General features: G+C 36.6%; 3 protein-coding genes across 3 annotated transcripts; 1 reads left to right on the forward strand and 2 right to left on the reverse strand.

Moving 5' to 3' along the window:
• Positions 1 to 486: 486 nt before the first annotated feature.
• On the reverse strand, positions 487 to 2067 carry HELRODRAFT_173259 (hypothetical protein; the record flags this gene model as incomplete). Its single annotated transcript, XM_009019867.1, has 2 exons — positions 487 to 1722; positions 1822 to 2067. 2 exons carry the CDS (start codon positions 2065 to 2067, stop codon positions 487 to 489), a joined length of 1482 nt encoding a protein of 493 aa, XP_009018115.1.
• Positions 2068 to 3183: 1116 nt separating this feature from the next.
• HELRODRAFT_173260 (hypothetical protein) lies at positions 3184 to 3715 on the forward strand (the record flags this gene model as incomplete). The annotated part of the gene is made up of 2 exons (XM_009019868.1): positions 3184 to 3364; positions 3570 to 3715. 2 exons carry the CDS (start codon positions 3184 to 3186, stop codon positions 3713 to 3715), a joined length of 327 nt encoding a protein of 108 aa, XP_009018116.1.
• A 2981-nt stretch (positions 3716 to 6696) lies between these two features.
• On the reverse strand, positions 6697 to 11877 carry HELRODRAFT_79942 (hypothetical protein; the record flags this gene model as incomplete). The annotated part of the gene is made up of 12 exons (XM_009019869.1): positions 6697 to 7125; positions 8173 to 8259; positions 8438 to 8816; positions 8980 to 9113; positions 9279 to 9417; positions 9550 to 9625; positions 9755 to 10017; positions 10201 to 10568; positions 10761 to 11025; positions 11118 to 11244; positions 11347 to 11561; positions 11642 to 11877. Coding segments are annotated over 12 exons (2718 nt in total), but the record flags the coding sequence as incomplete, so codon positions are not given.
• Between the last annotated feature and the right edge of the window lie 3426 nt (positions 11878 to 15303).

Below are 15303 nucleotides of genomic sequence, written 5' to 3' on the forward strand. Positions count from 1 at the left end.
CATCGTTAACTTTCGAACCGGTACATGGCGACAATACATTTGTGGCGTAATAGAAAAAGCAGAAGATACCATCATGCATACAAATTTATACATACACGCATACTCAAAAAACATACAAATCTTTCTCTTTTAAACATCTGGTCCCATGTTAGTATATGGAAACAGCAATAGACATACTAGTCACTCACACAATTCACACATACAAACATACACATACTTACAAAAATACACACACATACACACGCATACTACTTACAGGCATATATAAAATACACTATAAAAATAAGCTCAACAGATACCAGCTGTAAAACGATATATAGATACTACTCTACTTGAACACGGCTCCATAATGCACCCAAGAAAAAAAATTTAAATTGTGTCAATGTATCTACATACTCTCACGAACACACACACAACCCATATTTTCCAAAATTTAAAGCCATATTCTCAACATTGTTTGAAGCCCAATGCCGGCCACCCACCTCCTCACATCTTCAAGTCGACAGGAATCATCATCTCATGATCCTCGCCACACACTTCTTCACCGTTGTGATCCTCAATGTCTCTGTATGTTATTACTTCTTCTTCGTCATCGTTCCTGGTAGCTCCACACTCTGCATGTCTCATCAGGGCTTCTTTCAATTCCTCCACCCTCCTTGCTGCATCCAGTTTTAATCTCTCCAGCTTGGCATTCTGTTCCTTCAATTCGTCAACTCTGGCGCTCAGGACAGCAATTCTTTCCAATTTTCTGGTTCGACACTTTTGTGCTGCCAACCTGTTTCGAGCTCGTTTCATCTCAAGTCTCTCTGATTCATCGCAGTTCGAGAGGGAGGCAGGTGATGGGCTGTCCCCACTCAAACTGGCTGCACTACTTGTCGATTGCAGTGGTGACGAAGAAAGTAATCGAGGAACTGTTTGTAATGTTTCTTCTGATAATAGCAAGCTGCTGTTGTTGTTGTGAAGGATGTTGTTGTTTATGTTGAACAGGTTGGAGGCATTGTTGAAAAGATTCTTGAGGTTGATGCTTATGAGATCTTTGTCAATTAAGTTCAGCTGGTTGCTGGTGTTGTTGCTGTTCAGATTGGGTGTGGCAGCAGTAGATAGCAAGGATGTCGAGGAAGATGATGATGGTGGCCGAAGTTGTGATGAGAACGATGTTTTGATGAAACTCTGACTACTGCTCACATTAGAATTGTTGTTAGCAGTTACATTAGATGTGACGACCTTGTTAGGGTTGGTGTTTATATTGTTGCTGCTGTTACTGTTGATAGCAATGTTGTTGTTTTGAGCTGATGGAGTTATTGTTGTCACTGTTAAATTGAGAGAAGTTTGTTGCTGAAGTAGATTTTTCTGTTGCTTTTGTTGAATTGTTGAAATTCGATTGAGAAGAGTCTGAGCAGGTGGTAGTGAGCTGGTAGGCGATTTGCTGTTGTTGTTGCCGATGTTGTTCAACTGTTGTTCACTAACACCATTCAACAATCTGGAATTGTAACTGATGACACTGTTGTGGTCGCCATCCATACCCGGACTAAATGTCTTGGCCGACATCAATGTTGTGAATTCATTTTCACAGTTGCAATGGTTTAGTAGTAGAACGTTTCGAGAGCTGGTGTTGATGTCAGTGTCCAATGTTACCATACTACTGTTGTTCAACGGCTTGCCCTGACTTCTGTGTAGTTCATCTAAGGCATCGATGAAGCCCCTTGCATAAGCTTCCTGCTCCTAATTGGGCATAGAATTAAATGAAATTTTAGAGGTCATTATCATTGAATTATGTTTTTAGAATATTTAAAAGGTGAAATTAAATTCTTAAAATATTACTTCAGTGACAGATTTAGGAAACAAAATCTGTGTTGTCGGAGTTAAGGCTGTCACAACAGACCCATCTTGCTGAACAAGCAATCTTTCCAGATCTGGAGAACCCAACTTTATGATTCCCATGTCGACTGGGGCTTGCCGGGATCTCACGTTGTTAAAGTCTAATAAGAAAGATTGCTTGAGATTGATTGCATACGGAAGTGACGTCTGTTCATTTGACATCTGCTCTTCGTACATAGTACGATCCATGTGCACGATACTGCGGAAAAATCCGGCAAGTCAGTCAGTTCATTCAATTCCGATAAAAAATGAACCAGAATATTTTTTGTTCAACTTTTATGTTGAAAAAAATAAAAAATTTAGTTTTAGATGTTGTTATTTGAACGTTGGACGCGTAAAAGCAAAAACAAATACAAAATATTTCAAATTTCACTAATCGATAAAAATAAAAAAATTAGGGCGTCGACGTTACGGCTTTTACGTAAAAATATAACTTGACAGCAAATGAGTTTTACATGACACGAGAGTGAAAAAAATTAATTAAAAATCAAATAATTGGAAAAAAGCAACGAAGCGTCTCAAAAAGTTTATCAAATCGATTAAATTATTTTTACTATTTAATAAAATAATAAAAATAATCCTTTGTTAGAGAAAGTAAGCCACGTGATAAATTTAAATGCATTCATTGGTTGCTCCATATTTCGTTTAAAAGATAACTTAGTCGAACTGTAATCTTGAGCCATGTACATGAAAGATCGGAATGAACATGCCTTTCCAACTGAATTATTTTGAATTAGCGTAGAAATTAACCAAAAATAATATTTTTGAAAATGACAATTAAAATTTGTTTATTGTTTATCACACACTTTTTTAGAAATTAAAAAAAACTTAATTTTTGATAAAGAAAGTGCTATAGATGTCATTAAAAAATTTGCATGCCGTATACAAGGTCGTCGTCTTGTTTCCTTTTAGTTCACTTCGACCTCGAGTTCCCAATTTTTTGTCTTAATTTTCTCCATTCTTAGGGTTAGTTTCGTTTCATTTCGTTTTATTGTTTTTTTTGTATCACTAATTGTGTAGATCTTTCATTTGAACTGCTTTTTTCCAGCATATAATGTCTACGTAATTTTTGTTTTGCTAGTGATATTGACGTGTGTAATAAAAGTTTCCAATGGAATTTTAAATTTTGTTTGTTTAGTGAACTTTGAAGGGAGAATAAGAATTAGTAGAATTAAATTCTATAAGATTTGATAGGTAGATTTTCGTAAACTTTAGTAAAATTGCTTGTTTACAAAACAAAATTGGGTGATGATTTTTTCACTTTAATTTTTTTACCTTCCAAAGAAGTCAAAGCCTAATCAAATCATGCCTATCCCAGCCGGAGACGTTGAAAAAGGCAAGAAACTGTTTGTACAGCGATGTGCTCAGTGTCACACTGTAGAAGCAGGAGGAAAGCATAAAACTGGCCCCAATCTACATGGACTGATAGGCAGGCAGACTGGTTTGGCTTCTGGCTACACTTACACTGATGCTAACAAAAGCAAAGGTACTTACATTTAATAAACCATTTAATGATTTTTCTAAAATTTGTTTAACTTTTTTATTATAAATTTCTTGTATTCAAGGTAACTCTTGTGTGAGACGACTATTATATATTTAACTAATTAAAGTCAATAGTTTTGATGTTTTTGGGCCAAAGACATTATTTTTCTATGATATTTTCTAAACTGATTCAAATTTTTCAAATTTAGGCATAAAATGGACACAAGACACATTATTTGAGTACTTGGAAAATCCTAAAAAGTACATCCCTGGTACTAAAATGATATTTGCCGGCCTCAAGAAAGAACAAGAACGTGCCGACCTTATAGCTTACCTGGAGAGTGCCACTAAATAAATTAATATTCATATATGCGTGTATGTGTGTATATATCAATCTGTCTATATGCAGTATACGACTATGTTATGTATACATACATACATACATATATCGTATGTGGTGCAGCACATATTATATTATTTAATATTGAAATTATATTAGGCGATTAGCTCACACATGCAAATATATCTGTAATGTATTAGTGTATCTTTTTATTTATTTATTAAACAATGTCAAACTGACATGAGTAAAATACATGCATGATCACATATATATCTAAGGAATTATGGTAATTCATAGATAAATTATTTAATTGTAGTTTTGGATAGACGTTAAAAAATTGTAAATGTTATGGTATAGTTAAACAACGGTAATAATGATGGTGCTTGATTCAATTTCAGTTTTATGATGTCATTGTTGCAACATTACATTCATTATACTTTCGTATATGTATGTATATATATATATATATACGTGTATATATATATACATATATATATCTTGCCATAGTAGTAATCATTGTTATAATTATATATTGTTAAAGAATAGGAATATTAATAAATTTTTTAAGTTTAGTTTTTAGTTTATGAAACTAAGACAAAATGTTTTCTTATGTAGAGCAATAATGTTCATCAGTTCTGTTGCATCGTTCCTTTAGTACGTAACAGAAAGATGTCATTGAGGTGTGCCAGTTTAAGAGGTGCGGCTCTCCACATGATTCAATAGATTAGGCACAAGTTCTGACATTGGTCTCGCTCAAGTACTCTTCTTAACTTGAAAAGTACTTTTATAGAAATTTTATTTGTTGGTGAAATACGTTGAGGTTTTTTAAATTTAAAATTCATATGCAATCGCAACATTTTTCAAAATCGTTTGTTTTTAAAAGTTGACGGAGATAAACCGAGATACATCTAGGACGAACGCGGTGTACTTTTAAACACATAATGAAACTTGTCTTAAGCACTGCACGTGTGATAGGCGGGGATCTCTTGGCATTCGAATTCGGTCACTGCCAGAACGTTGCAAGGCACTTTACAATTAGGCCATGGAATCAGCGAACGAATGAAGGACTGCTGTCTTTGCCAAAATATTTTACACATTAATATAAAGTTCTGTTTTTAACTAATGATTTACAATTACAAGATGAAAAAAAATTAAAGGTAAATACTTTCGATTTAGATTCATTCATAATGTTAGTTTTAATTGTTATGTTAACATCATTATTCAGAAACAAAAGTTTAAAAGTGTGTTCAAGTACATAGACACGTATGCGTCATATTTATTATGAAAATCCACAATTGTTCGTCATGCGTTATTAGATGTTATGTATCTGGAGACTAGGTTCTGGTCGGAGTGATTGGTTGATTGAATACATGAATGAATGAACGACTAAATGTATGAATGACCAGATGAATCAATACACGAATGAATGAACGAATAGTTATTTTTAGAATGTTGTTTATTTACGTAAGCTTATGAATTTTTTTTCTTTCAATATTTATTTCACCGTGACATTGGCTCGTTATTTTGTCAAAATGCCATTTATACAGCTGTGCGTGCATCAGCATCACACATGTTTAAATCCTTTCGTTCCTCCACTTTCTCCTTCTACCTAATCATATGTTTTATATTAATGATCCATCTATCCATCCTATCTATCAATCTATCCATCCTATCTATCAATCTATCAATCTATCCATCCTATCTATCAATCTATCCATCCTATCTATCAATCTATCCATCCTATCTATCAATCTATCCATCCTATCTATCAATCTATCCATCCTATCTATCAATCTATCCATCCTATCTATCAATCAATCAATCAATCCATCTTATCTATCAATCAATCCATCCATCTTTTTATCTATTCATTTTGCATGTTATTTTTTTAGCACTTTCAATTTCCTGCCTGACTACGTATGATTTCAATTAATTCTATGATCTTTGATGTTTTCAAGTGTTTGTCTCTCTCTCTCTCTCTCTCTCTTTTTATCTTCCTCTTCTTTCTTTCTCTCCCTCTCAACATCATATCGTCCTATATTTCTCTTTAAATAACCTTCCCATCACTCGACGTAAGCCTGACCGCATGTGCGTGCGTGCGTGTGCGTGCGTATAGTGAAATATGAAAAAAACTAATTAAGAAGAATAACAAAAAATCATTTTCCTGGGGACAGTGAGTGGGTTTTAATCGCTAGGTGGCCATTCTTCTCTAAAGTGTTTGCATTGGTCGTCGCCTTCTGCTGCTGCTGCTGCTGTGGTTTCGTCGCCAGTTTGATCGCCTGCAAGTCGTTAACGTCAGCGCTGCTAATACGTTTGTTGTTGTTCTCATCATTATTATTATTGTTACTATTATTCTTGTTGTCGTTGTCATTGTTGTTATTATTATTATTGTTGTTATCAATTTTCAAGTAGTTTAACAACATTCCACTTTTGTTAAATGATTTACGCCCGTCAATATCATCGTTGTCGTTAATGTCGCTACCACTCATGCTTCTATTGCGGCAGCTACGAATGTTTTCGTTGTTGTTGCTGCTGCTGCAATTGTTGTTATCCGCACAGCTTTCGTGGCAGTTGTTGTATTTATGAAACTTCCCGTTCGGCGTCACAACTTCATCATCATCTATTTTATTATTGCGACACTGATACCTTCGCTTAGTTAGGAACTGATGCGTGTGACGATGTCCACGATTATTATTATTGTTGTAGTTATTATTATTATTATTATTATTATTATTATTATTATTATTATTATTGAAAGGTACATTTCCGCCGCTACTCCAGCGATTCCTGCTGATATTATTGCTGCAGCCCCCACTAGCACTTAAGAGCAGTTGGCAAGTAACTTTTGCCGGTCTCAACCCCACCATGGCTTTTCCGAGCTCGCCGACAGAGTTGAACTTGGCTACTCCGCTTTTTTCCGTCGAATTAACCAAGTGGATACCGGTGTTGTAAGATGTCGACGATACCGGCGATTTGGAGCAGCTCTCGTCGAACCTGCTAACGGTTATTTCGGTTACTTCTCCGCTCCGATTGAAACAAACCGCCCAGCACTTCGGCACATAGAGACAAGCCAGAGTCACACTTGAATTTAGTAATAACGCCATCGCTTGAACGAGAGCTTGGTGATGTGCCTTTTGCGTAGTCAGGTATGACGGGAGGAAGACGATCCAGATGACGAAGGTCGTGTAGACGCAGAGGACTGTGCATCTCGATTCGTTGAAGTTATCCGGTAACGATCGAGTTTTGAATGCGTAGTAGCTGCAGGCGACCACCAGTAGGATGTTGTACGCTAGAGATACCGCTAAACCGTTTATCGGAGCTTGGCAGCGAAACTCAACAATCGGTTCGAGTTTCGGTAATGGCATGGAGAGATCTTCGTTCGGTTTTTCTCTACCGAATAATATTGCTGAAAGGTTTATCAAGACCTGCCGGTGTGCGCGGTTGTGTGGTTTGTGAATGAACTGGGTGTCGGTATTTCGTTTGCTGTTTAATTAATCAAATAATTTTTAACTAATATAAAAAGATAATTACTAAGTTTCCTTCTACTACTATTATCACAACTACTGCTGCTGCTACTACTACTACTACTGCAACTAATTCTGCTACAACTACTACTGCATGCGGCTGAATGTAATAAAACCCCTTAAATTCGTGAGCAAACAAACAATGAGTTTTCTTCAAAAAAATTTGAGAAAATTTATAAATAACAAAACGCGCTTCAGAACATGTTCTTTCCTTGAAAAATAAAAAAAACAAACAAAAAATCCCAAAATAAATAGAAAAATAATTTTAATAATAAAAACACATCCCAGATTGCAGAACGAAATTTAGTAAAACTGGGATGAACGTTTTTAACGGCAAGCCATGCATCAAAGCAGCTCTATGCCCGGCAGTTTTTAATAAGGAAATTTTTTGGGACGTTGTGTATTTAACGCCGTAAAACTTACACACGTATCTACATACGCACACGTACACACAGACACATACGCAATAGAGCGTACAACATCTCATATGTATTTCAATGTGATTATTCCTAAAATGACATTGCAACGTTCATATACACACGTACACTGGTTTAAACACACAAACGTACACACACGTGCACACACACACACACACGCACGCACGCACGCACATACAAACACACATACAAGCACAATTACACAATGGGAGAACACTTAAAAACGCATATTTGCTTAAGTATAATATCGTAGTTAAGCTATTGAAGTTGCAAGGTCTTCACTGAAATAAATAAGAATCATCACTACTACTACTACTAGTACAACTTTAACTATCGCTATTTACTGTTAGCAACAACTACTACTGTTGCTGCTACTGCTACTACCACTACTCCTACTACTACTTACTGCTGCTACAATCATTCATTCTAGTCCGACTTCTACATTACACAACTACACTTGCTACATTACACAACAAGACAGGTTACGACTGCAGTACTAGTGACTACTAACTTGAACGGACAACAGGCAGACAGTGATGAGCAGTTGCGAACACGGGGAGGTCCATTTAGGGGGGCCTAGTCTCGACCTTTTGCCAACCTTGAACAATCTTTAACGACAACCGTAACAACAACAATAACAGTAATAATAATGATAACAATAACAACAAAGACCACAGAAAATTAAATGCAGATGCAACAACATTTCACAAAACAAACAAATACTAAATAAGAACGAAATTACAAAATAAATATCGAAGAAGAAAGAGAGCATAGACGTGCCTGTAAACCCTGTTCGTTCTGACCAAGAGTGGCGCGTAGACGAACGCGAAGCTGACGTTGAAGCCGGCATACCTGACGTAGCAGATCATTTTTGTGGGACTCGCGCAGACGACAAACGCCAGCAGGTACTGACTAACCACCCCAAACCACATCAAGTAACTCAACTCGCGACTCGTGGCCTTGATCAGGCGGTTTTTATTGTGCTTGATGTAAAGGTAGATGATTACGACGCATGTGAACATTCCGAATGTCGATACCGTTACTATTAACAGGATCAGAGGGTCAGTCCATTGTGCAACGGAGGGGGGAATGAGTAGGCATTTTGTTAGGTCGCCGCCTGTGTTTGGCCAGTAGAGGTCTGGGCAAGGTTCACATCTGAAATTGAGTAAAAAATTAAAACATGTCTCGATATTTTTATTACTTTTCATAATATTTCTCCTCAATTGAATGAAACCTAAACAGAAAACAACTGTTTCTGTAGCGTGCAATGTAACGAAAACTTCACTGAAATCAACAACAGCATCAGTCTGAAATCAACCTGGTGGCATTGTGGACGGTGATTTCGTTGGCCGCACACTTCCTGCACTCCCAGCAGCACGCATCTTTCAAGTAGGTGTAAAATTCTCCGACACCACAAGCCCTACCGCAGACGGACACTGGTACTACTTTTTGCTGATTTGTCTGGGGGCCGTCTATCCGGATTTTAGTGATTTTTGTGGCAGTAGATGGTCGGTGGATACTTTTGTTTGCATCGGTCGGGTTTTTTGTCCCGTTTTCGTAGGGTATTTTTATAAAAGTTTGATGAGTTTCGGTTTCATTTTCTTCATGGTCGTCTACGTTGTTATCTCTTGTGTTCCAGAGAATGAGAGAATCATCAATGTCAAGCGTCTGATTGGCGAGATGCCACACGGCAACCCTCTGGCTCATGTAACCGTTTCGACGGGAGGAATTCTTCTGAAAGTTCACTATCTCATATCTGAGAACGATAGTATTTAAGCAACTTATCCAATAAATCTAAACAACAAAATCAGTAAAAAGTGATAAATTGACAATGAATTAGGAACGAATTAAACGATTGAATAAAAACTTGAAAAAAAAAACTACGAACCTCCCTCTGATGTCTCCATTGTTATCAAATCTAATCTCCCCATTGTTACCTATTATACTCGTATTCAGGAGGTAATCTAACAGCTTTGGACCTTTCAAACATCTCAACAGCAAGCCGTGAACATGCTTGGCATCAAACTTTGCATCATCAACATCGTCATTGTCAGCAATGTTTTCGTTCAAACATAGATCTAAAGAGACGCTACTATTGTTTGTAATACTACTTTCAATGTTATCATTGTGGGAAGTTCGATTAACGCTGGCATCATCGTGTGAGCTGAGGTGGCCGAGGTTGGGAAAGTTATTTCTAACATGAAACTGGCCAAAATGTGCCAAATCCGAGCAGGAGTTAGAGATTAGGCGTTTGATGGCGTCGACGAAAACATAAACTGTATCCATCGTAATTGAAAGCGGCTTCTCTCTCGAATAGTCGTAAGTTTCGTTGATCGTCTTGTTGCAGTTGAGATTGCTTGTTGTTGTTGTCGTTGTTGTTGCTGTTGGTTTCTGAGATGTTGTTGTTGCCGTTGATGTTGTTGTTTGGGGCAATGATGGTGACGGCATGAGAGAGGGTGAAGTTTGATAGTGAGAATCGTCTTTGTGATTGTAATGAGTATATTTTTTGTGGCGATGACGACGACGATGTTGTAGTAACGGCTGCGGTTGTTGTTGATGCTGTTGTTGGTAATTTTGTTGTTTATCTTGCTGTTGTTGTTGGTTTAAATCTTGCCACATCTGTCTCAACCAGGGGTTTGAATGAGGGCTACAGGGCGTCAGTGATTCAAAATAATCCAAAAACTTCGGAACACTTTTGGCATATGCCCTTACACTCAAACCACCGACCGCCACCTCCTCGACCCCGTCAAGGTCATCCAGGTTCATTCCCACTCCATCCCCACCCAAAAATGTGAACCGACCAATCAGATCGCGAGATTTGATGGTGCGTAGAAACTGTAATGTTTCCTCTTGGTCAGTTAGTAGCAAAACCACGCCTACTTTTGTATTGACCAATCGCGTAACAATCTGTTGAATTTGCGAATAAATTATTAAACAAATTACGGTTTGAAACAAAATGAATAAATAAAGTTATCAATATTTAAAAAATATAATAATCTATTTGATTGGCTGTTGATAGGCTGAAAGCAATTTAAACTGGTAAAGTAATCAAACAAATGAAAGAAATAATTAGAAGATGTAAACAAATGTGCCAGAAACTCTGTTTAGTTCTTTGCCATCACTGTGCGAAACGATCCCCAAACTAACTCCAACACAAATTGAATTTTTCTCCGCCAAATTTTGAAATTCCTTGAAAGCACTCTCGCCATATCCGGTCAGACTGTAGACAGTGGCCACGTATGTCCAGTTGAAATGCTTCAACAAACTCAAGATGGCCCTCATCTGGTACTGGTTCGGTGGAGACATGCGCATGAAGTAGGGGTATTTACGTTTATCGCTCAACATATCACCGCTGGCGAATGGGCTGCAATGGGGCGGAGTTAAGAAGAATTTGAAGTTAGGCGATTGGTCAATTTGAATAAGTGGGTGGGTTAGGATTAAATTTAAAATAGAAACCTGATCTGGGGCATTGCAATCATGCCCAGCAGCTGGGCCACCGCCATGCTAGATGAACTACTCTCAGCTCCAATGACGCCAACAACGTCAAAAAATTTAAAGTCCTTGCGCTGATTCGGAACGGGAACTGGTTAAAAATAATAGTTATAACATTATTATTAAATATATATAATAATAATAATTATTATTTTATTACAACAACAAACACAAAAACATCATCATCATCAACAACAACAACAAGACAAACTTCTAGCGCCGTCAAGAGAGGCACACTGAACAGGCAGAAAGTGAAGTGCCCTGAGGAGGGCCGTTTCAGTTTTGGCGCAGTCGTCTACTATCACCACCCCCAGCTTTAGGTTTCCTGGAAGCATCTGTTTCCGGTTGACCTCGTTAACTGTAAATAGGACGGCCTCAACAAACTGAACTGAGCTTGGATCTCTGAGTCTTGATGATGGTGGTAATAGTGATGATGATAGTGATAATAATAAAATTAGCATAAATTAGCATTTTTAATTTGAACATACCTAGGTCCGCAGAGTTTAGAATCACTACGCTCGTTCACTGACAGGATGACTCCTAGCATTATGTCGCCTTCTATAATTAGCATCTTTTCATCATCATCAGCATCAACATTGTCGTAATCATTACCATCACCAACATTATTACTTATATTATAATTATTACTATTACTGCGTTTATCGTCGCCGGTGTTTCTCAAACTATCGTCAGTTAAGTTAAATAAGTCAAATCCATCATCCATATAATAAACATTGTCGTCATCAACGTCATCAACAACAACGTCATCATCTTCATCATCATCTCCATCTCCATCATCATCATCAGCAGCAGTAGTAGCAGCAGCAGCAGCAGTAGTAGTAGCAGCAGCAGCAGTAGTAGCAGCAGTAGCAGCGTCGTCGTCGTCGTCACCGTTATCGCCAGCGTCGTTCGTTTTATTAATTGTAGTTGGAGTGTTTGTTGGAGGAGGGAAATTAAAAGCATTATAACACTTGTTATTTTTTCTATAATTCTTTTTAATAATATTTTTAATATCATTGTTGCCACTACTACTACTACTGCTACTACTACTACTACTACTATTAATATCGCTACTACCACTACTACTACTACTATTATCATTTACCGTATTTCCGAAAAAATTGTCATGAATACTACTACTACTACTACTACTACTACTACTACTACTGCTGCTGCTGCTGCTACTTCTACTACTACTACTACTACCTTTAGTATTATTTATTTTATCATTACTATCATCGTAATTATCGTAAATTATTTTTAAGTTATGCCGACTTGTAATCGTGCTGTATGAACTCTGATTACTTCTAGAATGTCTACTCAAATGACTGTTGTTATTATGATGGTTATTATTGTTGTTAATGTTAGTATTATTGTTATTTTTATTGTTGTTATTGCTGATATTACTCTGGCTGTTAGTGTTCCCATTGTTCTCGGAATGGTTTCTAGGAACTGTTATTGTAACATATTGAGGTGTCGTCGCTCGCTGAAGAGTTATGTTGTTTATAGATGGAAGATTGCGATGATTTTGTAATTGTTGTTGTTGTTGTTGATGTTGTTGCTGTTGATGTTGTTGTTGTTGATGTTGTTGTTGTTGATGTTGTTGTTGTTGATGTTGTTGTTGTTGATGTTGTTGTTGTTGATGTTGTTGTTGTTGATGTTGTTGTTGATTTTGTTGTTTGGTAGGCCTGGCCTCATTAATAACAATACTAGAGTAATATTCTTTAAAATAATTATTATTATTATTGTTGTTGTTGATGTTGTTGTTGTTGATGTTTTTATTACACGTTGTGATGGCCATCTTATTTATCATCATTGCCTTCGTTTCAGTTGCTAACTGTGTTGATGTTGTTGTTGATGTTGTTGATGTTGTTGTTGTTGTTGATGTTGTTGTTGTTGTTGATGTTGTTGTTGTTGTTGATGTTGTTGTTGTTGATGTTCCCAACATCCTTGAGAAGAAAAGTAATAGAAATGACAAGCTAAATATTACGCCGTTGGCCATATTTTAATTAATATTATTAAAAATTATTATTAATTATTGATAATTATTATTACAGTAATTTAATTATTGATTCTTTTTTTACTTAGTTAACGTAAAAAAAAATTTTAAACTAAAAATTTTGATCCAAAAATTTGCCTCATCATTTTCCCTAAGTATCCCATCCATTACTACGTACGATACTCCAGCTTCACATCACTATGTGTGTATATATATATATAAATGTATGTGTATGCATGTGCGTGTGTCTGCGTGCGTGTGTATGTGCGTGCGTGCACTCTTATTTATGTATATACAATATATAGTGTGTGTTTGTATTATCCGTATTGTATATATATGTATATATATTGTGTACATTTATGTAAGTATGTGTGTTTGTAATAATATGTGTCTATGAATTTGTATATGTATGTGTTTGTATGTGTGCGTGTGTTTGTGTGTGTGCGTGCGTTTGTGCGTGAGTTTTTGTTTGTGTGATTTTTATATTTAAACAAAACCAGCAAGACGAGCATAATTTAACTAACATTTTATTGGCACACTTCGATTTGGAGAGAAACTTTTTCTTTCAAAAAATGATCACGTAGACAGGATGGGCAAAAAAGACAGCAGGGATAGAGAGAGAGAGAAAGAGAGAGAGAGAGAGAAAAAGAGAGAGAAAGAAAGTGTAAGTAAAAGAAAAAAACCAAAAATATATTATTGCATAGATTAATGATAAATGGAAGAAAGGCTAAGTAGACATCATTAAACAAAAAAATTTTGATAGAGAAGAGAGAGACAAAGAAAGAAAGAAAGAAAACAGACAGAGACAAACAGACAAACAGACAGACAATTCTATTTATTATTCCTAGAAAAAAAACGCCAAAAAAACACGCAAACTATTACACGATGGATACAAAAATTTTAATGAAAAAAGTAAAAAAAGATGACAAACGAAAATTTATATCCGTTCATTCTGAATGCGTTTTTATACACTATCACTTTATTTCGCAATCAACAACAACATCATCATCATCCTCATCATCCTCCTCCTCCTCTTCCTCCTCAACATCATCATTGCAATTATCATCATCATCATCATCTTGGTCGTCGTCATCATCAGACCCAGTATTGGTTACTATGGAGCACTGGTGTCGTTTTTCGGCAGTGCTCTAGCAGTTCCGGGTCCAAATTTTCCCACTTAGATTTATTGTTATTATTGTTGTTGTTGTTGTTGTTGTTGTTCTCCCCAGCAATATCGTCCCTCTTCTTTTCGCCACTTTCATTCTCTTGTTTCGACTCGCTTTTCTCGGCCCTTACATTATCCATATTATTTTCTTCCTCTTTATAATTCTGGTTATTATTATTATTGTCATTGTTATTATTATTATTATTATTGTCATCGCTACTGCATGGTTGTGCTTGTGCATTGGTGTATATGGGCTCTCCTCTCAGTCTGTGTTCTCCTTTCAATGTGTTATACTTTTTCACCGGTACCAACGGCTTGCCACTGTCAGGACAGGCGGAAAACTCGGAGTCGTGATTACCATTTTTGTTGCTGCGTTCGCCATTTTTGTTGAGGTAGTCGCCATTTTTGTTGTGCTGAATTTGCTGCCTCCTGTTGAAGTCATTGTCAGGAGTGTTTTGTGGTGTTTGAGTTGGTTTTGTTTTGTTGTTGTTGTTGTTTATAAAATACTCGGCGCCATGTTTCTTCTGCGGTATCTCTTGTTTACTCGCGTTTAAATTACCGCCGATCTGTCGCATGGCCGATGGCGACGACGACGACGACGATGCTGATAATGATTTCTGTTGTTGTTTTTGTGGTTGTTGCTGTTGTAGTTGTTGCTGTTGTTGTGGCTGTTGTGGTTTTAGTTGTTCGTCTCTTTTTAACGCTACTGCGTACAGTTTTCTCTCATCGCTTTTGTTCTTACTATTATTATTATTATTGTTATTATTGTTGTTGTTACTCGTGTTAACTGAGTTGGGTGCTAACTTAACACTCTGACCAATATTAGTGGCCAGTGTAAGTTTCTCCCTCTGTTTCCTTCTGTAACACTTATAAGCCAAGAAAGCTATCAATATAAACAACAGCAACAAAAATGCGACGGTAAATATGGCGATTCTTTTTCGATTGTTATCCGATTCGGTAGCTTCGTCGGTATTTTCATTACTAGG

Source organism: Helobdella robusta (assembly GCF_000326865.2).
Source record: "Helobdella robusta unplaced genomic scaffold HELROscaffold_26, whole genome shotgun sequence".
NCBI classification, from domain to species: domain Eukaryota; kingdom Metazoa; phylum Annelida; class Clitellata; order Rhynchobdellida; family Glossiphoniidae; genus Helobdella; species Helobdella robusta.